At 38.1% G+C, this 27,398-nt stretch overlaps 1 protein-coding gene across 1 annotated transcript in view; it reads left to right on the plus strand.

Annotated features, from left to right (window-relative positions):
• Positions 1-27,398, plus strand: part of NEB (nebulin) — a 284,716-nt gene that overhangs the window by 62,481 nt on the left and 194,837 nt on the right. The window contains exons 20-39 of the mRNA XM_082261121.1: positions 2,445-2,642; positions 3,765-3,872; positions 6,709-6,807; positions 8,548-8,652; positions 8,739-8,846; positions 9,623-9,934; positions 11,508-11,714; positions 12,846-12,950; positions 14,118-14,225; positions 14,574-14,885; positions 15,610-15,816; positions 15,898-16,002; positions 16,836-16,943; positions 18,739-19,050; positions 21,971-22,177; positions 22,621-22,725; positions 23,167-23,274; positions 23,783-24,094; positions 25,544-25,750; positions 27,065-27,169. Coding sequence (XP_082117247.1) covers positions 2,445-2,642; positions 3,765-3,872; positions 6,709-6,807; positions 8,548-8,652; positions 8,739-8,846; positions 9,623-9,934; positions 11,508-11,714; positions 12,846-12,950; positions 14,118-14,225; positions 14,574-14,885; positions 15,610-15,816; positions 15,898-16,002; positions 16,836-16,943; positions 18,739-19,050; positions 21,971-22,177; positions 22,621-22,725; positions 23,167-23,274; positions 23,783-24,094; positions 25,544-25,750; positions 27,065-27,169 — 3,438 coding nt within the window. The remainder of the gene's footprint in view (positions 1-2,444; positions 2,643-3,764; positions 3,873-6,708; positions 6,808-8,547; positions 8,653-8,738; positions 8,847-9,622; positions 9,935-11,507; positions 11,715-12,845; positions 12,951-14,117; positions 14,226-14,573; positions 14,886-15,609; positions 15,817-15,897; positions 16,003-16,835; positions 16,944-18,738; positions 19,051-21,970; positions 22,178-22,620; positions 22,726-23,166; positions 23,275-23,782; positions 24,095-25,543; positions 25,751-27,064; positions 27,170-27,398) is intronic.

Below are 27,398 nucleotides of genomic sequence, written 5' to 3' on the forward strand. Positions count from 1 at the left end.
ATGTATGTTGCTCTCTAAAGAACATTATTTTTATCAAGTTAATATGGACAAAGTTCTGCTTTAAGAACAGTTTCACAAATCTTGTTTAAATGACAAGGTTCACAAACTTTGCAGGGGAACACCTCAGTGTCCCTGTATACTTATTTTTCTTAGCATGTAATACAAACAACAGATAATCTTCTAATTGAACTTCCATTTCTAAGCCAACAAAGTTATTTGTTAATAGCTATGCTAGAGATCCTTCACTAGTGCAGCTAAAGTATGTTGTAGCTCCTTATGTTGCTCCCAGCCTGATCCATTTGGAGTTTAGTATTAGAGCATTAATGGGTGACTATATAAGCCTTTTATGAACCATAAATATCAAAATACTTCCAATGGCATATTGAACAGACCAAAATGGAGCAAATTAGTGAAGTTCATTGGTAGGGTTAACATTTGCTTTAAGCTGCAGAAAATACTATTTTTATAACCCATTGACTTAAAAATAGCACAACCCGACTAAAGAAGAACTGTAAAGAGCATTTTCAGACCTCAGATGGAAGCAAAACCTAAAAATACCTCAGCCATAAAAATGGGATGCTGGATAGTTCTTACTGTGAAACTGAATACTGGCAGCTGTCACTAAAACATCCAAAAAATATATATACCCCGAACAATTTGTTAGATGGACAGATAAATACAAAGATGAAAAAAAGAAAGATGACGAAACAGGAAACCAACACGTAATAGGTATACTAATATTGAACAGAAAGACGGATAAGAATACATTAAAAAGAAAGCTGCCACAAATTAACTAAATTTAGATATTTAAAAATAAAAACATTTATAGTTAAAGCTTCTTTCAAATAGCTTTTATAAAATCTCCTAAAATTATATTTAAGTAGAGGATTTGAAAACTGCTTAGCATGAAGTGAAGATTAAAGCAGAGCTCATTTTGGTTGACCAGGAATCTTGCTTGTTTAATTATTTCTGTAATTTCAAAGGCTATAAAATTCCATTAATTTGTTACAACTTAACAAAAAAAATAAAAATACTGTGAAAAGATAGCATTATAAACACTTTTAAATATTGACCGTTTTTGTGGTTTTTAAATCTATGTAAAGACCAGGGAAAGGTTAAAACCCCTTTTTAAAGCAGAGCTCCACCCAAAAGGGAAGTTGTGCTTGTTTGCACCCTACACTGCCACATTTGGCACTTTTTTTTTGGGGGGGGGGGGGGGCCTGTTCCCACTTCTGACTCAGATCGCCGCCACAAACTGAGTGGGAAGTTTTTCCCTCCCTCCTTCCCCTGCAGTCTTCTGGGACAATTACAGGTCCCAGAAGCCTATATGTGCGTGTGCAAAAACGCACAGCAAAATGCACTGTAGAATGCACCACCAATTGCAAACTGCATAGATGTGAACTGAGCCAGAAAACAACCCCAATGTGTGCAAAAACTATATCGTAAACAGAAAACAAATAAAAAACAAACTAAAACAAAATCAATCATCATCCAAAAATCCAGCTGCTATGCACCCAATATGACTCCCATATCAGTCACCACATCCATCAAATCAAATATAATCTGTGCAACGCTAGTGTAAAATAAATACATGTATAGCATTTAGACACACAACATAAACGTGATTGTTGAAAAACAATCCTTTCTCTTGGTATATTATATATTATATATAAGGAATATTCCATCTTCAGTGCTGATAAAAATCACTGCAAACATGCCCTGCAAATCAGCTAGCCAATCAGTAGAGAGAGGGGGTGGGAAGATCGGGGCTCAGTGTCTGAATGGACACAGGGAGCTGTGACTCAGCTCAGGTGCAGCTTGCTGTGGGGGCACTGAACAGGAGGGAAGGGCCAGGAGAGCAGAAGAGGGACCAGAGAAGAGGAGGATCCGGGCTGCTCTGTGCAAATCCACTGCAACAGAGCAGGTAAGTATAACATGTTTGTTATTTTTATAGGGAAAAAATGAGATTTACAATCACTTTAAGCTTATGATCTACCAGAACACCCAGATCCTTCTCCATCATTGATTCCCCCAGTTCAGTTGTACTCCCACTAGTATGTATGATTCGTGGATTTTCTTAGCCTCCAAGTGCATAACTTTACATTTATCAAAATTAAACCTCATTTGCCACATATTACCCAATGCACACAGTGTATTGAGGTCGGCTTGTAAGGTGGAGACATCATGTAAGGACGTTATTCTACTGCATAGCTTGGTGTCATCTGCAAAGACTGAAATTGTACTTTTAATCCCAGGCCCTATATTATTTATAAATATAATTAAAAGCAAGAGTCCCAACACCCTTGAATCATAATTTCTTGGTAGACTGCCTACATCAAGTTTGGCCTATATTTTTCGCATTGCAAAATATTCGGGATGCCTTGCCTTCCAATGATTGTCCTGAAACTGTTTTTTGAGTATTATTTTTCTATTGTGTCTTCTAGATTGCATACAAGAAGGACTATGAGAAAGGAAAGACCAAATATAATGTACCCTTGGATATGATTCAAGTGCAGTCAGCTAAGAAATCTCAAGCTATTGCCAGCAACATTGATTATAAACGACTCATACACAGTTACTTTTACCCTCCTGACAGCGTTAACCTGGCAACGGCTAAGAAGGCCTATACTATCCAGAGTGATGTAAGTAATCTTATTAATGCATCTTTTATTAAATGTAACACTTTTATCTATTTATAGTAGTTGCTAGGAAGAAGGGTGTAAAGTTAAAGGGGAAATATTTATCAACACATACCTGTAGCTTATTGGATCATTTTTTACCTCTAAAGTTAAATATGTAAATACATCTGTCCATTTCCACCATGGATCATTTATGATCGGATGTAATTGACAGAAAATAAGCATTCTACCACCCATAGCTTTTATGGACCACCAGAATTCAGCAAATTGTGAGGCTGAAACCAAGCAGTACATTTAGGGCCCAATCACACCTAAGTGTTCATTGCAGTGCATTAGTGCACACTATTGCACTTTACCTTGCGTTGCGTTGGGCAGCCCATTTAATATGAATGATCTGCCAATGCACCACAGCAGCGGTTGCACAATATATGAGTTGTTTTGCTCTACAGTGCATCATGCATTGGGCTCTACTGTACAATGCATTTGGGTGCCAATAAGAATGTTAATGCACCACACAAAAAGCAGGTGTTGTGGTAACATATGCATTGTAGCATACGTTGCCACAGTGCATATGTGTAAAAGGGCTCTGATGGCTTCCAAACACTTTATGGAATTGAAGTGGGATAGAAAAAAAACAGCAATTTAATCCAAAGTAATTAGATCTTTCCACCAGGTTCAATCAGGGCAATTTTGATCCCAACTCCTTGCAATCCATCCACCATTTTATTTTTTAGACTGTTATTTGATTTCAACAAAAAGCATAAGAACCCCACCACATAAAATATTTATAAATGTGCCTTATTGGGGTATCAGCATGAATGAATATGGGTTTTAGTATCAGCTGAGCATGCATGTTTGGTGACCAAAATAGTAAATAATTACTGTTAAATGAAGATCATTGTAGAAACAGTGATCCAACATTAATTTATTAGCCAAGATTAAATCACCTAAACCCTTTCGCTACAAGCCGGCAGGAATCATTTATGATGGCAAGTTGCTGCCAGAATGTATTGAATCTACCACTTATGTGCTTGAAGGACCACCCGAATTCGGCATACTGTGAAGCTGAAACTGGTAATACATCAAGGACCATTTTACTTTGTTAATTTGTTCTCTGTTTTTCAGGTTGATTATAGATCGGATTATAACAACTGGGTAAAAGGCTGTGGATGGGTGCCCTATGGATCCATTGATGCAGAAAAAGCCAAGAAAGCTTCAGACATCCTGGATGAGGTAATGATATTCAGTGACAACTTGTCTTAGTATACCTGTTCCCTATTAAAAAAATGGCATATTTTCTGTAAACCAAATGCAGGTCTTATATTCCCAGAGCCAATGCTAATTAGTAAAACCATTGTGGCTAGCTTCATTCTGACAGTCACATCTATCCAGTAACTTTCCTGCCAGTGTAACAGGTCTTGTACCATTACTGCAAAGCATTTGCATCAACTCATAACCACAGCAGCTGCTTTCAGTGTTTACAAAACAGCAATTGTTTAAAAGTAATTTCTGCCCTGAAAATGAAATGATGGTGAAAAGCTTTAAGATGCTTTGGGGAAACATAGGGTTCTTGTGCTTCCACTCATAAACCACTAAAAGTAAAGGCATGAAAGTACGGACTCCCATTGAGCCTGTGAAAATGGTTTGGGCTCAATGGGAGTCCGTACTTTCATGCTTATGATGTTTTATGATGGTTTCTCGTTGCTATGGTGGTAATCATTTTAAGGGTAGCAAGATTTTAAAAAGGATGTCAAGTTTCCCCTTGCATCATTTCTTCCCTTATGTAACTTTTTAGAAGATACATATCAGCTTAGTAATCTTTCACTATATAGAAGACTCTATTCAATATAATCATTCTTTACATTTTTTGAGATACATGTTTTAGTTGAGTGTTGCACTGTATTAGCTTAATGCATCAGTTAATGCAGAAAGTTGGAAGAATTGTACCTGGAATTGTTTTTTACGTGGCCTCAATAACACTTCTAAACACTGATCTCTTATCTCTTTCCATAGCCTTTACCACTGAAGTGTGTAAAGCAAAATTAGATGTATTTTTTTAAGTGTATATTTCATTGCCTTTCCTTACAATACTGTGAGTTTCAGATACAATTTTTCAGAAATGCATAAAGCCTAATGAAGGGATCTGAGCTATCACAAAAGCGTCTATCTTTAATCAAACAGCATAGCCAGTAAAGGGTATCACTTAGATCAAAATACCATTTCATATATCTCTTGATTTCAATGCAGAGGGTTCTGGACTAAAGTTTTCAGGGAATGACTAAAGGCCCTTACACACGTAGCGATTGTCGGCCGTAAATATTCGGCCACCGACCGATCGGCCGATTGTCGGCTTGTTAGTATGATGCTTCCGACAACCGACTACGACTTTTCGGCCGAACAGAATCTGGTGTGCAGGCTTTAAAACTTTTGTTGGCCAACACCAGAACGGCCTATTGTTCCTCAGTCAGTACAGAATTCGGCCGACAAACAGCAGACGAGCAAAACTGGGCATGCTCAGAGAAGAAATAACACACGGAAAGTTAACTATCACATGATATCACTTCTGCAGTCGGCTGTTGTTGGCCGGCAAAATTTGTGTGCAGTCTTTAGCACTTTTCAACCGACAGGACAGCACCGGACAAAAGACGGCCGATCGTTTGGCCGACATTCGGTACGTGTATACGGGGCTTAAAATGAAATCTCTCCTCTGTAATTAGATATGTTATGACCTCTCGGTGCAATGGTCAGTGTCCTGCTTACGTCTTGTCATCTATTTTCTTGCACTGTTATTTCCATATGTTCATTGTGATATTCTATAAAAAAATTTAATAAAGAATTAGAAAAAAAAACTTTGTGACCATATAGATCTGTGGTCATAAGGCAGCAACTCAGTATTTTATTTTTATTTTATTTCAGGTTCTTATTTACGCAGCGCTTTACATATACATTGCACATTCACATCAGTCCCTGCCCTCAAGGAGTGTACAATCTAAGGTCCCTAACTCACATTCATATATACATAGTAAGGCCAATTTTATATAGGATCCAATTAACCTACCAGCATGTCTTTGGAGTGTGGGAGGAAACCGGAGTACCCGGAGGAAACCCACGCAGGCACAGGGAGAACATGCAAACTCCAGGCAGGTAGTGTCGTGGTTGGGATTCGAACCAGCGACCATCTTGCTGCTAGGTGAAAGTGCTAACCAGTACACCACTGTGCCGCCAATAAAAGCATCACTGAAGTTTGACCCTAGTATTCAATACACACAAAGAATGGTGGGTGTTTCCCTATAACAGGGGTGTCAAACTCAATTCAATCGCGGGCTGCTTCAGCATTATGATCACCCTCAAAGGGCCGGTTATATCTGTAAGATTAGATGTCCAGAGCACCCCACGCCCCCTTACACCTCTACATGAGATGTCAAGAGTCACCCACCCTTCCTTACATCACAATACAACCCCTTACCCGGTGCTGCTGCCAGGAAGAAGATGTGAGTGGATCTGGGAAGTGCAGGGTCTGGAGGAGAACCAGAGGAGGGCTGGAGTCAGCTTCCAGAGTCTGCTGAATGCTGAGACCTGGGGAAGCAAAGGCAAGGTGGTGCAGGATCCATAGGAGGTGTTCTGTCCTCCTCTCTGCTGCGGACTTCTGAGAAGGGGGGGGGTGGGCAAAGACAAGCCTTTCTGCAGCTGCACAGACGAGTGCAGGATCTGGCAAAGGAGTTCTGTCCTCTCTGATGCCGACTACAAAGAAAAGGTGGGGGCAGAGACAGGGGGGTGCTGCAGCTGCAGGAGAGGTGCGAGGGCCACATGAAATGGCCTGGGGGGGCCGCATTCGGCCCGCGGGCCTTGTGTTTGACACCTATGCCCTATAACAAGAAAGCATCACTTCTGCAGCAGGACAACATTATTCTACAAATTATGTCCTGTCTTTATCTTGAAAATAACTTCACCATTTGGAAAGATATATCACTCTTGGTTGATTCTCTGTTACTCATACTAACTATATGAGATAGAATTGGTACATTTGCCATTATTTTACTTAGTAATATTAATTACTTTCTTACCACAGAAAAAATACAGACATCATCCAGATACTTATAAGTTTACTTCTATAGAAGATGATCCTGTTATGGTCCAAGCTAAAATCAACCAGAAACAGAGGAGTGATGTAAGTATGTCTTTAAACTCTTCAATGACTCTTTAACCACTTCAGCCCCGAAAGGTTTTACCCTCTTCCTGACCAGATCATTTTTTTTGCGATACGGCACTGCGTTGCTTTAACTGAAAAAAGTTGCGATGGTGCGACACTGTACCCAAGTAAATTTGATGTCCTTTTTTTTCCCACAAATAGAGCTTTCTTTTGGTGGTATTTGAAAACCTCTGTGCTTTTTATTGTTTGCGCTATAAACAAAAAAAGACCAACAATTTTGAAAAAGAAACAATATTTTTTTACTTTCTGCTATAAAACATATCCAAAGGAAAAATGTAAAAAATCGAATTTCTTCATCAATTTAGGCCAATTTGTAGTCTTGATAGACTACTTAATGCTGGCCCCTTTTGCCTAAACTATTTAAAATCCAGTAAGGCATGGTCTCATCTTGCTCTGCACAGCCTCAGTTGCTTTCTATTTTGGCACTGTGCCAAAAATCAGAGCCACTAGGATGAACTGCTGACAGAATAAAATAATTTCTGCTGCTCAGGGGCTCTGGGCTTTAGCAAAATGGCAGCCTCTGGCAAGAAGAAATTGCTGGAGGCAATTTACAGCACACGCTAATTTCTGTAGCATAGTTTTTAATGTGGAATGTATGTTTCTTGCTAAAGAACATTATTTTTAATCAAGTTGTTATGGGTAAAGTTCAGATTTAACCACTTTAACACCGCCGCATGTAGATTTACTGCGGCACTCTACCGTTTACAGGCAAAGCGACGTAGACCTACGTCGCTCACCCACGAGCCTGTAGGGAGCGAGCACGCGCCACCGGCGGCACGCTTTTGCCACCACATTTTCCCTGGGGAGCTAGCAGGAGAGGGAGAAAGACAGATGGCTGATGTAAACACAGCCGTCTGTCATTCTCCCTGAAGTAAGCACAGAGGCTATGCGATCCCGCTATATAGGATCGCATATCTCTGTGGTTACTTCACTAGCCACGCCCCTTGACAGTTAGAATCACGCCCCACACTTAACTCCTTGATCACCAATAAAGTTAACCCCTTCCCTGCCAGTGTAATTTTTACAGTAACAGTGCATATGTATAGCACCGATTACTGTAGTAATGTCACTGGTACCCCCAAAAGTGTCAAAAATGTCAGTCAGGGGGGCGATATGTCCGCCGCAATGTCACAGTCCCGCAAAAGAAAATCGCAGATCACCGCCATTACTAATTAAAAAAAAAACAATAAAAATTCGATAAATCTTTCCCGTAGTTATTAAACGCAATAACTTTTGCGCAAACCAATCAAAATATGCTTAAAAAAACAAATTGGCCTAAAATGTTTTTGATTTTTACATTTTTTTTGAGAATTTTATATAAAAATTTTATATAAAAAAAATGTGAAAAATATTGTTATTTTTTCAAAATTGTCGCTTTTTTTTGTTTATAGCGCAAACAATAAAAATCACACAGGTGATCAAATACCACCAAAAGAAAGCTCTGTTTGTGGGAAAAAAAGGACGTCAATTTTATTTGGGTACAGCGTCGCACGATTGTCCGTTAAAGTCACGCAGTGCCGAATCGCAAAATAGGGCCTGGTCATTGAGCAGCCAAATCCTCCGGGGCTAAAGTGGTTAAATAAACTTTAAGCAAAAACATTATATGTAGTTCCATACATGGAGCTACCCTTGAATGTTAAATGCAATGTTGTCTATGAAATCTATCACTTCATATATTTTTTTCTTTTTTGTTTGCAGATTCTATATAAAGCAGCAGGAGAAAAGGTTATTCATAAATATTCCTTACCTGCAGATATTCCTGAATTTATCCAAGCCAGAGTTAATGCCTATAACATAAGCAAGGTAAGATTTACTCCTACATACCTATTATTTTTAACTCTCTGTTGTTATTCAGATTGAATTGATTATATCTTTTTTTTTTTTTTCAGAATTGTTACAAACAAGGACTAGAAGAACTAATTGCTAAAGGATATGATCTGAAATCTGATGCTATCTCTATCAAGGCTGCTAAAGCTGCTAGACAAGCAGCTAGTGATGTAAGCACAACATTATAGTAATATGACATACATTTCATTACAGCAATGAATTAAAAATATGCTTCCTTGGTGAACTTTCTTTTCTCCTCACTAGCTTTTATCATGGGGGGGTATATAATGAACACCATATTCACTCCCATCAGAATGGGTGGAGGATGTAATGTTTTTCATACTGAATGGATGGGATTGGTTAAAGCTGAACCTTCAGACTTGAACATTTGTACAGGCCCCCCTTCTGTACTGGATGGCTTACTCTGATATCACTGCACACTATGAGCTTCCTACAGCATGTATTAGAAGCTGCAACAAGTTAAACAGTTTTTGCCTTTTTTTTCCTGGCTAAAGAGCATCCAGCAAAGCCCCTTCCATCCCAGCCTTACCGTCCCTGGCTGCCCCTTTCATTCATTGATTCAGTTCTATCATCATGATGAGGTGGGAAAGAAGGCACCAATTTGGGCAAATATTAATCAGATTAAATATTAGCTTTAAGTAACATTTGCACTGCTTTCAATAATTCTACAATCTGAGATGTCTATAGACTTGTACTGACGAAGAAGCAGGCACAACTACTGTGCTGCATTTTTTTTTATACAGAAAGTACATCATGTATTTCTGAGGCAATATTTAGTCAAAACAGTAACAGAAATTAAACACAAATAACTAATTAACAGTAGTATTTCTGTTAATCTGATTACATTCAATAACATATAACAGAGGGTTGATTATGTCATAGTTATGATATGTAAACGTTTGGATGCACTTTGTACTTGTTTTAGGTACATTATAAGAAATCTTATGAGGCCCAGAAAGGGAAACTTGTCGGTTTCCGAAATCTACAAGATGATCCTAAGCTTGTCCACTACATGCATGTGGCAAAGATTCAGTCCGAGCGTGAATATAAGAAAGACTATGAAAAGACAAAGACCAAATACAATACTCCATTGGATATGGTCAACGTGGTGGCTGCCAGGAAGTCTCAGGATATTGCAAGTGCCATTGGCTACAATCAACGAATCCATCATTACACTTACCTACCAGATGCTATGAGCATTGAACTGTCCAAGAAGATGATGGAAATACAAAGTGATGTGAGTTGATTCTTTTTGAGAAAATCTGTCTTTCTAGGGGTTTCTTAAACTGTGGGACATGTACCAATGGTAATGCATAGGCTCATTCTTGTATGTTTTAGGAATGATGTGTAGTTCCACCTTTTAGCAAAGTAACGCCAATGATGGCTGTCAAAAAAAGCACTACAAATAGAATGTAATTTAAACTGTAGACAAGAAATGTTGGCCTCTGTGGCACCAATGGCCTTCATGCAGAGAGCAGCATACTGACTAACTTTAGGATGGGATTTGGTTCTGCCACAGTTCAGTGTACATCGATCCAGGGCCGGGATTTGCCTCCTGTCTGAGTTGCTTGGGCCAGGGCCGGGATTTGCTCCCTAAACCTAGGTATTATTAAGGGTTTGCATCTGTGGGTTAGTGATCAAGCAATGTTTCTCCATGCTGTAGCCATACTTCACTGTTGCCTGTGGCATTTTCTGTTGCTTGGGTATACTTGTATTCTGTGTGCTTGTTCGGTCTTGTCATTGTTCTCAGTGATTTCTCTCTTGCTGCGCTCTTGTAATCCCTTAGATTTTTGTCTATGCATCTCTTCGTCTTCTGCTGCTTTGGGTGCTCTTCTCAACATTGCTTCTTGTCATTTTCCCTCCTGCCTCTCATTCCTGCTTGCTGTGTCCATCACTGTCTGCGCTGTTGTGCAGCTTACCCCGCTCTCTTGTGCTTCACACTTGCTCACTGCGTCCTCTCTCTACTGTCTCATCTTCGCTTACTGCAGTAGTCTTTCCTTGGTACCTTGTATCCTGTGTGCTCCCTGGGTCATTCCTGGGTGCTATTTTCTGGCCTGTGTATTAGTGAGCTGCAACCTGGGGGCTGCCTCGCAGGGCAACATCCACACCTCCAGTGGTTCTGTTGAAGACCAGCCAGCTCTCTAGATCCTGCGACTCTGACACCTCCATTTGCGTGGGGTCACACTGCTCCTGCATCTGCTGGGACCAGTACCATGGCACACACATTTAACCATTTCTACTGCTCCGCTTGAACCCGAGTTTTATAGTCCCAGTCCCCAATCCCCATATTGTGATAGGATCCTTTTGAGATAAAACTAATTGAATGTACTTTGGCAGTACACAGGCAGAAGGATGTATTTTCAATTGAACTAATTGAACATACTGTATAGTGGCAATCATTACATTGCATCTAAACAGCTGTTAAATTATGTAGGAATAGGGCATAGATGACTAATTTAGTTTGAAATAGTAATAGGGGTAATATCTAATTAGAGCAGAAAGAAACCAAGGGCTGAAAACCATATTCTATAATGATAGTTCTGCATAACAAAAAACAGTAATGCTTCAGCTGTAGTTGAGAGAGTCAAACTCCAATTTTACAGAGATACAAAAAATAAAAAGTCAGCATAATATTTTGGAAGAACCATATTTATTTCTCAGAAGGCCAGTACCTTTCAGTTGTACATGTGGTACCTACTGCAAAGCTTTCACGTGGTGGTGTAGCATGATTAACAAAGGTTTAGGAGACATTGGGTTTAGTCAAACTCATCCACCAAGTTAATTTTAAGTATTTGTTTTTTCCATTATAGAACATCTACAAGTCTGATCTGAACAGCTGGATGAAGGGCACAGGGTGGATTCCTATCGGGTCCCTTGATGTAGAGAAGGCCAAGAAGGCTGGTGATGCTTTGAATGAAAAGAAATATCGCCAGCATCCAGACACTATAAAGTTTACAAGTGTATCTGATACTCCTGTCATGGTCCAGGCTAAGACAAATGCTCTTCAACTCAGTGATGTAAGTGGCCTTAACACCATTTCCTTTCTTATCATTTGTTTTTACGTTTCAACCCCTACGGGATGGGTTTCTAATTTACCCAGATAACACGGATAACTTGCCACCAATTTGTGGCAATGTTGAGAATTGTAAGTCTTTAACTTGCTGCACATTTTCACTGGCATCTTGCACACTTGCAGAGCACTTGAAGCACTTCAAAGTAAAAAGTTCTAGTTGAATTTTTTCCAATTTGTAGGAACTTTGCGTGGCAAGTCTCTAGCAAGAGCAAAGTTGCAGTGCAAGTCTACAGCATGAAAATTCTGCCTCAGTGACCCCTGTGGTGGGAGGATTATTGCACAACATAACTGAACCAGAACTTGCAGCAGACTTGCAGAATGTTGGAAAGAAAGTTGACCTAGAGTCATGCAATGCAGATTTGCTGCAATTGTGCAACAAACTTGTGAAGCCTGGCAAGTCTAGCAATAGCTTAGCAATTCATTTTCAAACTTGAAGCACAATTACTTGCTATCTGGGTTACCTGCTGATTATAATTTTCTTTTGTTATTTAAACTTGCCAATTTATGAGGAATTTGGGGTTTCATGCTCTCACTTACCCTAAATGAGCTGACCTCACACATGTTTATCCTACATGTTAGTGAGTGAGTTGCTTGAACCCTTCATTTTATTGATAATAGATAGTCAGGCATCTGCCTACTTCCTCTTCTTCACCAAAAAGTGCACATATGTTAGTAACTGGAGACACATTCTTTATACTGATGTGAACTCTTGCAAGCAAGTACTCAATATCCAAGCCAGAACTAACACTAATAGTCCTTAATCATGTGTGTAGAGGAGGTCACACAGAGCCTACAAGAGATGATCAGGTTCAAGGCTGCAAAAATGAAATATCAGTGGGTCAATTTTGTGTAAGTAATTTTATATACTATGTTGATATAGGTGATTGTAGTCCACATCATGGATATTTGATAATATTGTAGTTTGACCCCTTCTGCATTCTTGGAAAACAACATGGCCTTAACTGTGAAAGGAACCATGATTTGGATTGTTGTGTTTTGATGCACTCTTAAACTGAAGTAAAGTAAAAGTATATATGTGCTTCCCATTAATTCAGTCCGTCTTCTTTTTTTACAGAAACTGTACAAATCCTCAGGCGAAAAGACCTTGCACACATACAATTTGCCTCCAGATGCACCTCAGTTTATTCAAGCCAAGTACAATTCTGCTAACATTAGTGATGTAAGTTTCTTCCTTTATTCTATTGCACAAAGGCAATTAGATCTTTTGTCTGTAATTGTTACTAATGTTTAAGTACAGAGAAACATGGAAAAGCAAAAAGGCTTTATTAAACAATACGCGTTTGCTTAAGATATCTGAAGATATAATCTCCTTAAGATACTATGAATAAGGCTGTAATGGCCGAAACATGTCAGCATTGATCCTTTGTGTATGCCGTAGCCAATTAAAGTATAATACCAAAGAGTTATCGAGTTGCTGGCTTAATTTCTGCTTTGGACGTTTGAACAGGGGAGTGGGGGTCCCCCAGCCTGAGCACTGAATCTCAGCAAGTATTTTCCTCTTGTGCGGTTGAGCTTGGGCATTTTCTGCTTGTATAATCTCCTTAAGGATACCATTCCATCTGTAAAATATCAGGGTCATGTGAGGATATATTTATTTATAATAATTTAAATTTCATTATAAAATAAAGATGAGCAGAACTTTCTAAAGACTAACAAAATGCAGCTAAATGTCCACTGTACATTAGGCCTCATTCAGAACATTGTCTAGTGAAGACAGATTCCTAAGATATTATTTTTTGCTAGTAGAATTAAAGGAATTAAAGGGAACATGTAAATATCTAGTTGAGCACTAAGAACAGGCTCCTTTAGGAAAAATAAAGAGCGATGTAAAACATTCAACCAACCACGATCAATTACAATTTGCTATTTATTCTGAATATAGTAGACTAAAATCTGGTTGCTATGATGGTACTTTTTTCATTTGTATCATTGGTATCATTGTTCTTTTTTTACCTTTATTAAATACATTTTTAGAATATGATAAACTTAGTGAGGGCCTTCTCTGCATCATGGCAACTTTGAATGCAGGCGATATTGAGACACGTTGGATCTAAGGAAAGGCTGAAGATAACTTAGAGATAATAACACATTCTCACTTATTTATTGTCATTCTTTAAAGCTGTTTTAGTTCCCTTATTTCTAGTTGTTGAATTTTAAATCAGTGTTATGAAGGCAAACAGTTTCAAACTTTACTTAATAATGGTAACCTGGCCTTTTTGGTTAATGACTTATATCTCTGTCATTAATTACCTGTTTATCATAAATAAATAATGAATAATGAAAAACACATTGACTGATAGGTAAAAAACAAATCTCTTTTTTTCAGAGTTTTTACAAGCATGACTGGCAGAAAACCATTCGTAAAGGACACCATGTTCTGGGTGATGCCATTTCCATTGTTGCTGCCAAAGCTTCTAGGAATATTGCCAGTGACGTAAGTACTGGTGGCTCTAACAATACTGAATGCATTAATAATATCATTATATTAATAATATTATTCCATCGGTCCATTAATAGTATAGCTTGTGTTCTGCTTCATTAGAAAGTGGAAGGATTAATCAACGTGAGATTACAAAAGGCCCAAGCAGCCCTAAAAGAATAGGCTGCCACCACTGATAATATTATTGTGTTTACCTGTTTAATTACATTTTAATATAGCAGATATATGTCCTCCATATAATCAAATTCATTGCCATTAGCACCTTGAAACACATATGCTGCAACAATTTGGCCACATTGTTTGTGACAATATAACCACACTGATTGTCATTTGTTATTTCAGTACAAGTACAAACAAGCCTATGAGAAAGCCAGAGGTAAGCACGTTGGCTTCAGAAGCCTCCAGGATGATCCTAAGCTTGTGCATTTCATGGCTGTGGCTAAGATGCAATCTGACCGGGAATACAAGAAGGACTATGAGAAATCCAAGACCAAATATCACACTCCTCTTGACATGGTCAGCATTACAGCTGCCAAGAAGTCCCAAGACATAGCCACCAACACCCATTACAAGCAGCCAATCCATCACTACACCTTATTACCGGATGCCATGAGTGTGGGGTTGTCTAAGAACATGATGCAGATTCAGAGTGATGTGAGTATGGGCTACAACAGGCTTGCATGCTCCAGCGATTCAGTGACTTCAAGCTTTGTAGTTGCTGAACAGCTAGCTGGAGGGTTGCAGCTTGGTGAAGCATTTTCTCAAAGAGGTTGTAAAGGCCTAACTCTAGGTAAAAACCTTTTTATAGCCTTGGACAGTGGGGAAAACTTAAATCTTCTGTCAAGCTTTTATTGTCAAACATTGACAAACTGTGTGTGTCTAACTTTGGATATATAACAAAGCACAAAAAGTAACACTTTTATTTAAAATATAATTCTCAGGGGGAACCCACCTTCAATTTAGTACAATATTTTTCTTTAATAGGTTTTTGAATCTGTCTGTGACCCTGTTCGGGGATTGGATTTTTTTTTCTAACCTCCTGGCCCTGTTACATTTGTACAATATATGGGGGGGGGGGGGTCTGTCATCACTGGGGCACCATTAAAAAACATTCTTAGAATTTCTAACCTTTCTCCACTCTACTAAACTGCGTTTTGTCTTTATTTTGTTTTTTGTCCCTATTGAATGATTTCCTATCACTTACTGTTCTCATAGGAAGTTAGGAGATATTTTCCAAAAAGGAACACAGATGGCAAAAAATGAAGAAGCTTTAACCCTTCCATGCTGTATCCAAAACTAAATAAAGCATATTGACAGCATTAACATCATGTAAAGTTTCCATATGATTTTGATCCTACTATTGTGTGTTCTCTTATAGAATCTCTACAAAGAAGATTACAACTCCTGGTTTAAGGGCATTGGATGGAGTCCTCTAGGCTCTTTGGAAGTTGAAAAAGTTAAGAAGGCTGGAAATGCTCTGAGTGAGAAGAAGTATCGCCAGCATCCTGACACTTTCAGATTTACAAGCATCCCAGACTCTATGGAAATAACTTTAGCTCAGAGCAATACCAAACAGCGCAGTGATGTAAGTTTTATAGATGACTAATTTTTCTTGTAACTTCTGATATTATGACATACTACAGGTAGACTTTTTCTTCATTTCTAGATAAACTACAAATCAGCAGGAGAGAAAGTGAAGCACAAGTATAACCTGAACCCTGATGATCCTAATTTCATCCAAGCTAAAGTCAATGCACTGAATATAAGTGAGGTGAGTGAGATAACACTTTTTAATAAAGAAGCGACTCCAAATGTTATACAATAATGGAACCCAGCAAATGATTGAATAAGCATCTACCAGTTTATTGAAAGATTTAGCCATCCAAAAAACATAGTTTAACTGAAAAGTTGAACGATAGAAAATCTGATTGCCAGAAGGATGTAGCAGTCCAAACTGGAAATGTGAGGGCATTTTAATGGGCAAATTGATAGTAAATTCAATATTGTCACAAAGCATCAAGTAGTAGATCAAACCATAAACTGACGCATTAATATTATTTAATGTACATCCTAACTGAAAGGCCTTTAGTTTGCTAAAGCATATATCATAAATAGTTGCCTTTCCTTTAAAACTGAACAACTGATTTCAAATGTTTTTTTATCCTTTTTTTGCATCTCACTACTGCTAACATCCTCCATCTTCTTTGCAGCCACTTCCTATCTACATGTACTCCATAGATGGCTTCATAGCATTTTTTAGGGCAGGTTTCCTGATATTGGGGACCATACATGTGTAATGTGTGCAAAAACAGTCACTTGTAGTCTCTATTGGATTCTTGTGTGACAGGGTGACAACATAGGGATAGAATTGGGAGACAAGGACAGAGCATTGTCACTCTATAAAAGGAAGTGTCTGAACAAGGATCTTCATTACAACATTGTCACGTGTTAACTGAATGAAAGTTGAAGATTTCAAAGATTAAAATTACTTTTAAAATTACATTAACATGTTAAAGCTTGGATAAGTTGTTGGTGAATGGGTTTATCCGATCAATAAAAGGTTCTGCATTACTTATTAAGTTTGCTTTTTTCCCTATATTTCAGTCTTATTATAAAGCTGACTGGAACAAGCACCTGGCTAAAGGATATGACCTCAAACCTGATTCCATTTCTATTCTTGCTGCTAAAGCATCACGAAACATTGCAAGTGATGTGAGTATGTTTCATGATTTTCTCATGTAGATCTGTCTTTGTCTGATCTATCATTGTACCCCTCTCTACATTTTTAAGACTTAATTGCCCTGTGCCATAAGAGCAGTTAAAGCGGAGCTCCAAGTTCCTTAAAAAAAAATGAAAAACAGCAACTACAAATACTGTAGCCGCTGACTTAATATTAGGACACTTACCTGTCAACAAATCCAGCGGTGTCCTCACCCAAGCCGATTTTTCAATCAGCTCTCACCATCCTGCCCTGCGACTTCACAGCTGGTTCCCTACTATGATTCTGTGAAGCGTGCTGCGCTTTGTGAATGGCCTGGTGGCGAGGGAAGGAGGAGGGAGGAACTTCCTTGCTTAGTTTGCTGCAGCAAACTCACCTGGGAAGTGGGAGCGGGTACCTGTCAAAACCAGGTACTCCCCCAAAAGGTGCCAAAAGTGGCAGCAAAAGCTCCACTTTAAGTTAGTACTGCAGTAGTTGAAAATATGTCTTCCCCACTCTCCAGGTTCCCAGGCTGCTGGCACTCCAATCCGCTTTCTTTAACGCCCAACTCTAGATTGCTGTTACAATTACCCATGCAGTGAGGCCTACCTAAACCCAACCCTCCCTCCACTCCCCACACTGCATCTGTTAAATGCTGCTTTTGCTGGGAGTGAAAGAGATAAGTACAAATACTTACCTTTTTTCTTACTCACCCTGCAGCCGGCTCTCTCCTCTGCTGTCCAACACCGCAGAAAGTGGGCATGTCTTTGCTGTCCTCTCATATATTTCAGAACTACTTACTCTGCATTTTACGTGAGGATGTCAGAGTTGTGACTGGCCAGGCAGTGAAGTGAAGCAGTTTCTGGAAACAGAGAGGAGAAAGATGTAGTGAGTGAATGGGGCTGCAGTGTGCAGTGGAGAGGGACCTGACTGCATAGCAGCTTTAACAGCTGCCTGGAGTGAAGCTTAATGACTGCTTTCAGGATCTAATGCTCCCCTGTTGTAATTTGTGGGCTTAGGCTTCCTCTTATATTATGAGAGTAATGTATCAAAACTGGAAAAATGGCTTTCAGGGTCTGTGATTGTGGCCTTTAAGGGCCAGGCTTTTGTTTGCTTTAAAATTGCTTCTCTCCACATACATGTCTATACAGATGCAAAAGCAGCTTAAAGCATGTCAACTGCAAGTCACCTACATATGCAAGGAATTCTGAATTATAAAAGTGTGTCAAACTAATGTAAAAAACACCCCGAATTTGTCCATTGAAGCCCTTAGGCACAGGCCCTAACAATTTTTTTTTGTGAGAGTATGCACCCTGCCTGATAGACCCAGCCTTCTCACACTATCACACTATCAGGAGCTTCTGTCATAATTTATTGTGTGACGAAACACAGCAGAACCGCACCACATTTTTGGGTGCCATTAATATGAATGGCATCTAAAATTAATACTGTGTCGATTTGACATTTTAGGAGAGCATTTTTAAATCTTGGGCAGAATTGAGGCGATACTGTCAGCGATGAAATAAAAGCGCGTCTTACTGTCTGAAATAAATCTAAATAAACAGCTCAGCTGGCCCAGGTCCTGGTATAATTTTGGTCCCTACAGACATCCTTGCTCTCCCCCAATTTCTCAGCCTGGTCACTTATAGAGAAAAGCAGAAAATGTAAAAAAAAAACAAAAAAAAAAAACATGTTAATACAGTTACTTTAGAAAAAAAGACAAAATAATTACGGTAGATTCTTCTAAAGAGATATTTGGAGCTGCAGACCTCTGATCATATTGTTTATCTCTTTCTTGGTTTCCAACAGTACAAATATAAACAAGCCTACGAAAAAGCCAAGGGTAAGCATGTGGGATTCCGCAGCCTACAGGATGACCCTAAATTGGTCCACTACATGCACGTGGCCAAAATGCAGTCTACTCGCGAATATAAGAAGGATTATGAGAAGAGCAAGACAAAGTATCACACTCCACTTGATATGTTCAGTGTCACTGCTGCTAAGAAAGCTCAGGAAGTGTCCTCCAATACAAACTACAAGCAGCCGCTCCATGCATACACCCTTCTGCCTGATGCTATGAATTTAGAACTCTCCAGAAACATGATGAACATCCAGAGTGATGTAAGTAAAGGTTCCATGGTGCTTTTTATATAAGAAAGTAAAACAAGTATATGTTTTAGTATTATTTAGAGACAATCCAGCAAATAACCAGCACTAATACAGGTTTTTGTACGCAACCCAACATTTAAAGAGCAGAATCGAAAAAATTCTGCGGACCATTGTTGCATTGAATAAGCTCTAGTTTTGTTGTTTAGATGCTCATGTGAGCTCACAACCCCTCACAGAAAGATCTTTCATTTGAGCAAATGTGACAGAAGCTACTTGCGGAGCATTATATTTATTGATGAAAAGTAAAAAAAGAGTATGCATTGGTGATACAATATATTAATTAGGTTCCCTTCCAACCTCTTGGTCTGCAGTTTTACATGTCCATAAATGGATTTATGTTGGGTTAGCCCCCCTAGTTTTATTCTTTTTTTTTCACAATAAACAAAATAATGAACATGTTGTACATCATATTTTGATTTTTAACATGAAAACAAAAGTTTAATATATTTGCAGTAAATTATTCTGTATTTTATATACATCACATGTAAGGTATGATTCACTATAAATCTTAACAATAACATATTTGTATATGTATAATGCCTATTGTACTTTTTTCGCACTCAACTATATAACAATCATTTGGTCGAGTTGCTTTTGGGAAAAGGAAAAAGGAAAAATTAGGAACCGACTAAAAGATGTATTACACCTTGAAGGCGGAGTAGGCAATTTACACACCAGAAGAAAAGGCGTTTCATTTTCGTTACTCTATCAGATTCTTGTAGTCCTCAGATAGGTAGAAAAGGTAATACAAAACAAAGAAAGGGCGCACCAGCCTAGCGCATTATCCTCAGCAGGTTTATTGGAAATAAAAAGATAAAAATCGGCTACTCACAAACAAACGTAAAAGTCAAGCTCATCAGTTACATAGAGTAGCATCATAGCAGAAGTCCGATAACTTCATGAAAGCAGAGGGCTGACGCGTTTTAGAGGCCGTGCCTCTTCCTCAGGCTCTGAGGAAGAGGCATGGCCTCGAAAACGCGCCAGCCCTCTGCTTTCATGAAGTTATCGGACTTCTGCTATGATGCTACTCTATGGAACTGATGAGCTTGACTTTTACCTTTGTTTGTGAGTAGCTGATTTTTATCTTTTTATTTCCAATAAACCTGCTGAGTATAATGCGCTAGGCTGGTGCGCCCTTTCTTTGTTTTGTATTACAGTGTTTTGGTCGACCGCCCAGGTCGTAGGGGGCAGCAAAGCCCAGCCATAGTGAATGCCAAGTTTGAGTACAAGTTCCAGGATTGAGGCAGCCTGAGGACCAGGTTCAAAGCGCAGGAGTAGGGTGCTGAATAGCACTAATCTTTTTCAGGTAGAAAAGGTACCATGGTTCCCACAAATTGTGAAACTGTGAGCTAGATTGATTTTTAATTGCGATGATTTCTTCCATGTCATATATTAATTTTTATTTTTAGTAGCCAGTCTCCAATGGAAGGAGTGTGACTGGATTTTTCAAATGTAGCAGAATTAAGGTTTTGGCTGCATTTAGAAGATGTCTTGTCAATGATTTTTTGTATTTCCTGTACAAGAAGAAATGTATGTGCAGGAGGCAACAGGCTGGGTCAAGTGTCAGTTTTGTGTCAGTGATACAGATTATCCACTCCTTTACTTGTTTCCAAAATGTTTGAATCAGACCACCAAATGTGTAAGAAAGTCCCTTTACCTGAATTACTTTTCCAGCACGTATCTAAATCTTGAGGAATCCAACTTTTATTTTGGCAAGGGTAATGTACCACTGGGTGCGTATTTTAAATGCAATCTCTTGCAAACAGGTGCTTAGAGAGCATTCATGGGTGAAGACACATGCCTTTTCCCACTGTTTCTCTTATATTTTTAATTTTAGTTCTTCCTCCCAGATTTTTCTATATTTATCTGGAGAATCAGCAATTGGCTGTGAGATCCAGGTATAGGTAAATTAGGTAACTTTTCGTATATCTGTGTTTTGTCAAAACATATTTGTTCAAAGGTTGTAAGTGGTCTTGCCAGCGATTTTGTCTTTTTATTGTTCTGGATAAAGTCATGTATTTGTAGGTATGTCCAGTAATTCAAGGAGATTTTGTTGTATTCATTTTTAAGATTTTTGAAAGATTTCATGATACCTTTATGTAGACAACGGAGAGCTAGTAAAGGTGCATCCTCAGAGGCTTGGGGTATTTTTGGATTATTTATTCTGAGAGAGAAATCTGGATTGTTGGCTAGTGCTGAAAGAGATCCTGGTTTAGTGGATAATTTGTGGATCGTTGCAATTTTATGAAAAATATTCAATGTTGTATTTATCAGGGGATGTTTCTTATTGTTGGGTATTTTGCAGGGCCTGTCCATGGAAGGTAATGAATGTATAAGTGTGGCCATGATCTTTCTAAGTCAACCCAGTCTTTTTTTTTTTTTTTTTTTTTTAATGGCAATGCAAGTCTATTATTCTGGCACGATGAGTCACATAACAGTATTTACTAAAGTCAGGAAGACCAATTCCCTCTTTAATATTTGGAAGAGTGAGAATTAGTTGGATTCTTGGGGTGTTTGTTTGCCCAAAGAAAGTTTCTTTGGATTTTTGTCAGCTTTTTTTCAAGAAGGAGGGTGGTATCTCAATTGGTATCGCGTGGAACTAGTATATTAGTCTTGGTAAAACTTTCATTTTTAAGCTAGAGGCTCTGCCAAACCATGAGAATTGCTTAATATTCCAATTTTTAAGATCGTTTTCTATTTTTATGAATATCGGTTGGAAATTGTATTCTAAAAGTGACTCTAGTTTTGGTGTCAGTTTAATGCGTAGATATTTTAAGGCTTCTTTCCCATTTATATGGGCAGTTTAATTTTGTTCATATGTTAACACATTAAGGTATGTTTTCTTTCTTATTATTCTTACATTATTTTATAGAACCAATACAAGACTGATTTCAATAACTGGCTAAAAGGAGTCGGATGGGTACCAATTGGATCCTTAGATGTTGAAAAAGCCAGGAAAGCCAAAGACATCCTCAGCGAAAAGAAGTACAGACAAAATCCAGATCAATGGAAATTTTCCATTCCAAATGATGCCATGGATCAAGTACTTGCAAAGAATAATGCACTAACTATGAATAAGGTAAAGATAACTATTCAACTGAGCCAGTTGTAATTAGTATCTTTTATTAGTATTTTTGATTTTAGTATTGTTTTATTTAAAATAGAAAATATATTTTGTCCTTTTTTTTTGCTTGTAAATATGACATTGTAATTTTACATGTTTAAAATTAGTTAAAGTTAGTCTTTAAAAAGTAGCTTCTCAGATGTATTTTACTTCTCACAAAGTGTAGCACAGGTCACTTAAACCACAGACACCCACTCTTTGCATTCTACCGGAGAACTAGGAGCGCTTGCTTATGTACACTCCTAGTGCTGTGACCACACTGTCACTGATAGCTTCACATTTCAGGCTAGTGATTGGGAATCAATCAGTGTGGTTCCAAATCATGTGATCACAATGATAGGTAATCATGTTTCATAGTGTGAGATGTAAAATTGCTTTTTTTTTTTTTTTTTTTTCAGCGACTTTATACAGAAGCCTGGGAAAAAGACAAGACCAAAATCCATGTGATGCCAGATACTCCTGAAATTCTCCTGTCTAAAGTCAACCAAATTAACACGAGTGACGTAAGTTAAAATCAGTTATTAATGGATATAGATAACATTTTAAAAATGGTTTGTGGTTATGGCATTTATGGCCAAAATGAAAAGGAATATTGTATATGGTGATTGGTATCAAATGGAAAAGGGCAAGTTAATATCTATAACTTACCCATGATGACCGTTTTAAAAACAGGGAACCGAGTTTTATATTCTACACCATACAATGTACAGTTGTTCAGGGTGCCTGTATTATTGACTCATTGCTCATATATGTTTACCATGTGCACATACTATTTATTTTTTACTAATGTACTGTAGACTTGATAAGGCTTAAAGTAGTTGCACCCCATCAAACCTGACAGTTTAGCCTCCTGCCTTTGAGGAATGACTAGGTTATATACTTGTGGCTTCATGAAATTTTGCTTATTTTCTACTGTTAATTACCCTTTATTATTTTACTTTCAGAAATTGTACAGACAAGCTTGGGAAGATGGCAAAAAGAAGGGTTATGATTTGAAGTCAGATGCCATAGCCATAAAGGCTGCCAAAGCTTCAAGAGACATTGCCAGTGATGTAGGTTTCTTAAATTTTCTCCCAAAAAAATGTTTTCCAGAAAAGATTGAAGGTGTGTGTGGTGTTAGGGATGGGGCAAATCATATCCATTATGCTATTGACTGTTGAGGATTGGGCTTTGATATACTGAGAAGGTAGTACGTATTTCTAATGATAATCATAAGCCACCAAACTTTAAAATGACAAGATAATATTTAAAGTAATTGGTGGCGATAAGGAAAGAATTTGGATTGTGATGTAAATTCGGTGACATTAATCCAATATGCAGTGGAATATTGTTAATTGGGTTTTTTAATATTGAAAGGACATTTAAAATGTCAAACAAAAATTATAAACCACATGACAATTTCAAATAAACACATATTTTAATAGGATTATGACTAGATGGAAAGTATCCAACATCACCTAAAATAAGTTCTGTTCAACAAACTAGTCCATTTTGTGAACTCCTTTATGAAATGAAATGCAATGTCTGACCAACATTTGTGTTTCTGACCCCAAATTACAGTACAAATACAAGAAAGCCTATGAACAGACCAGAGGAAAGCACATCGGATTCAAGAGCCTGCAGGATGACCCCAAACTGGTGCATTTTATGCATGTGGCAAAGATGCAATCTGAACGTGAATATAAGAAGGACTACGAAAAGTCCAAGACCAAATTCCACACTCCCGTAGACATGTTCAGTGTGACTGCTGCCAAACTGGCTCAGAATGTGGCATCTAATGTTAACTACAAACGTCTCATCCACCACTACAGCCTCTTACCTGATGCTATGCAAATTGAACTTTCCAGAAACAGGATGCAGATACAGAGCGATGTAAGTGTAAAAAGCTGAATGTTAAACATAAGGAAGAAATCGGTAGTTCAATTAGTAATTTTCTAAAGCCTACTTTATGTGGATTGCCTACTGTATTTGACGTTTCATCTTGTGGCATTATTTTTTGGCTTCATAGGATGACTTACATTTGAAATTCTCCCAAACGTTATATATATATATATATATATATATATATATATATATTTATATATGTTTATATGTTTGTTAGTTTAAGAGATCCATTATTGACATTGATAGAGAATTAAATAAAAGTTTCAGCATATTCCTAAAGGAGTTATCCAGGTGAGAGTAAGTGACTTCAGCCCATTGTCTGCTAAAAACAGGTCACAGGAGTGAAAAACAACATGCACTCCTGTGATCCACAGGAGAAGTACAGCCGAAACTCATTTGGCTGTACTTCTCCTTTAACCAAAAATGGTCAATTTAGCTCAAATACTGTATACAGTATATACCGTGTTTACCTGAAAACAAGCCCGGGTCTTATATTAATTTTGGCACCAAAAGACACAGTGGGGCTTATTTTTGGGGTAGGTATTATCTGTAATGCGTTGTCTTCTCTCCCTCCCTGCCTGTCAGAAATGGCCTGTGTGAACCTAGTTTAGTGTTTCTAAAATCCTAGAATCCACTTTATTAGTGTTTTATATAATGTCCAGTGTGTGTTTCTGTAATAGAATAGTGTGAAATACCTTCGGTAGCTGATCTCCCGCTCTGTTCTCCTTCTCCTCTCATAGCTGACAGAAGGGGATCTCAGCCCCTCCCCTCTGCAGTGTTCAGAAAGGGTCATAGAAGCACCGAGTATTAGATTAGAATTGTGTGAAATACCTTCGTTACAGCGCCGCTTGGCACTCAGCTGATTTACCACTGTTGTCCTTCTCTTCTCCCCAGCTGATAGCTGGGGGTCAAGGAAGTGCCGAGCGGTGCTGTAACGAAGGTATTTCACACAATTCGAATCTAATACTCAGCGCTTCTGTGACCCGCGCTAAACACTGCAGAGGCGAGGGGCTAAGATCCCCTCTGACAGCTATGAGAGGAGAAGGACAGCAGAGCAGGATATCAGCTACCAAAGGTATTTCACACTATTCTATTACAGAAACGCACACTGGACATTATATAGAACACTAATAAAGTGGATTCTAGGAACACTAAACTAGGGCTTATTTTCAGGGTAGGGCTTATATTGCAGCCCTCCCCAAAAATAACAGGAGGTCTTATTTTTCAGGATAGGTCTTATTTTCAGGGAAACATGGTAGTTGGGTTTTCATGTTGTGAGCTTTTCCTTTTGTAGAGTAATTAGACTTTTGTGGCTTTTGGACTGTTTTTATCCTTAATTCAGCATTTCCTCCTCTGGATAATAAACTGAATTTGTTTGTGGGTATGATTTTGCTGATTATTTGTAGGTTGCTGACATATGTCCTTGTCTGTTACCAGAATGTTTACAAGTCAGACTACAATGAGTGCATGAGAGGCGTTGGATGGGTACCCTATGGATCTCAGGAAGCTGAGAAAAACAAGAAAGCTATGTCGATCCTCAACGAGAAGGCCTACCGCCAACACCCAGACACACTCAAGTTTACCAGTATACCTGACTCCATGGAGATGGTACTGGCCAAAAACAATGCTCAGATCATAAACAAGGTAAGTGTTCTTTATTAAATAAATATTCAGATAACGCTTGCTTAACCATAAACTGATGAAGTATACCACAACTGCTATAGTGACTACCACTATTAAAGTAAAACCAATCAATGTTTCAACATAACCTAAAATGTTATGTTGGAACATTGATTGGTTTTACTATAATATTGGTATTCACTATAGCAGTTGTGGTATAATTCATCAGTTTATGGTTAAGCAAGCGCTGTCTGAATATTTAACTAATTGGCTCATCTGTATGGATAGCATAGATAGCTGCTCATACTACGATAAATATTTTAGTTTCACACCTAGGCACGGGTGTTTTAATTTGACTTTTAAGTGTTTATTGCATTGGACCTAAAGTATATTCTATACAAGATACCAATCCTCAGTCAAAATATTAATGAATCATAAAAATGTTATGAATGAGAACACATGTAAAAATCTACCGAAAAAAAAATAAAAAATTATAAGAGCCCCATCAGATTTTGATTAAATTGATTTTCAAGTTTTGAAAATGTGTGGTTAGTAAAATATTCAAGTCATCAGAGTCTTCACAAATATGATCAAAATTGAAGGATTTTATCAAGTTGGCCTATGGTTTCAGGCCCCTTTTCCCAGCCTGAAGTCTAAGGGTTTCTTGTTGACCTTTGTAGGGAGTGGGAGCATTAATTTTCAAAGGGGATGGAATGGCAGTCATCTGTGGGCAGTTTTACTTAACTTGACCCCAGATCTCACACAATCAGATGATACTTCTTGTATACGTAGAGTAACTCCCAAAACACATTGGGTATTTATTCTGTGTCATCCTACATATGATTTGAAGGCCTTTTATTTTCCATTCAGAAAGACTGTTGGTGTGTGTCGCTATCATTGCTTTCTTCACCTTGGTCTCTAACTGTCCCTTGCAGCATGTCGCCACAACAACATCTGTAGCATGTCTGCAGTCTTTGACCATCTTCCCCAGTATGTGTTCAGTCTCTGACACTCCTTCTGCAGCATTAAATATACTAAATATAATATGTGGTCCTTTGGTGCTTCCAGGGGCCACAATTGAGGCCCTCTTTACCTCATAAGTTGACAAACATTGGCCTAATGTATACTTTTTATTTCAAGAATTTGAATCGTGCACTGTATTATAATACGTAGTTCATTATATTATTCATCATTATATATGTATATACTGTTCTACTATAGTACTATATTTATATGTATAACTATTCTGTGTGACAGAGGTTTTAAAATATTGCAGTTTTCTAAGGATTGGGCTGGTATGTTTTTATGTTTAAATCACATTTGTCTTTTGCTTTATAGAATCTGTACACGCAAGCCTGGGAGAAAGACAAGAGGACCATCCATGTCATGCCAGATACTCCAGATGTGCTTTTGGCTAAAGCCAATGCTTTCAATATTAGTGAGGTATGTCTATATTCTCCAAGTATGACTACTTATACTTAACTCAGGACACAAAATCTCTGTTATATATATATATATATATATATATATATATATATATATATATATATATATATATATTTCTCAATAGCCACAAAGGATACAAAAGTACATTTTGTACGCCAAATGGCTTCGCAAACCTAAGTATTATCTTGTAGAAGTGTGGCAAAATCTTCATTGTGCTGCACATAGC

Source organism: Pelophylax lessonae (genome assembly GCF_965119305.1).
Source record: "Pelophylax lessonae genome assembly, chromosome: 6".
NCBI classification, from domain to species: domain Eukaryota; kingdom Metazoa; phylum Chordata; class Amphibia; order Anura; family Ranidae; genus Pelophylax; species Pelophylax lessonae.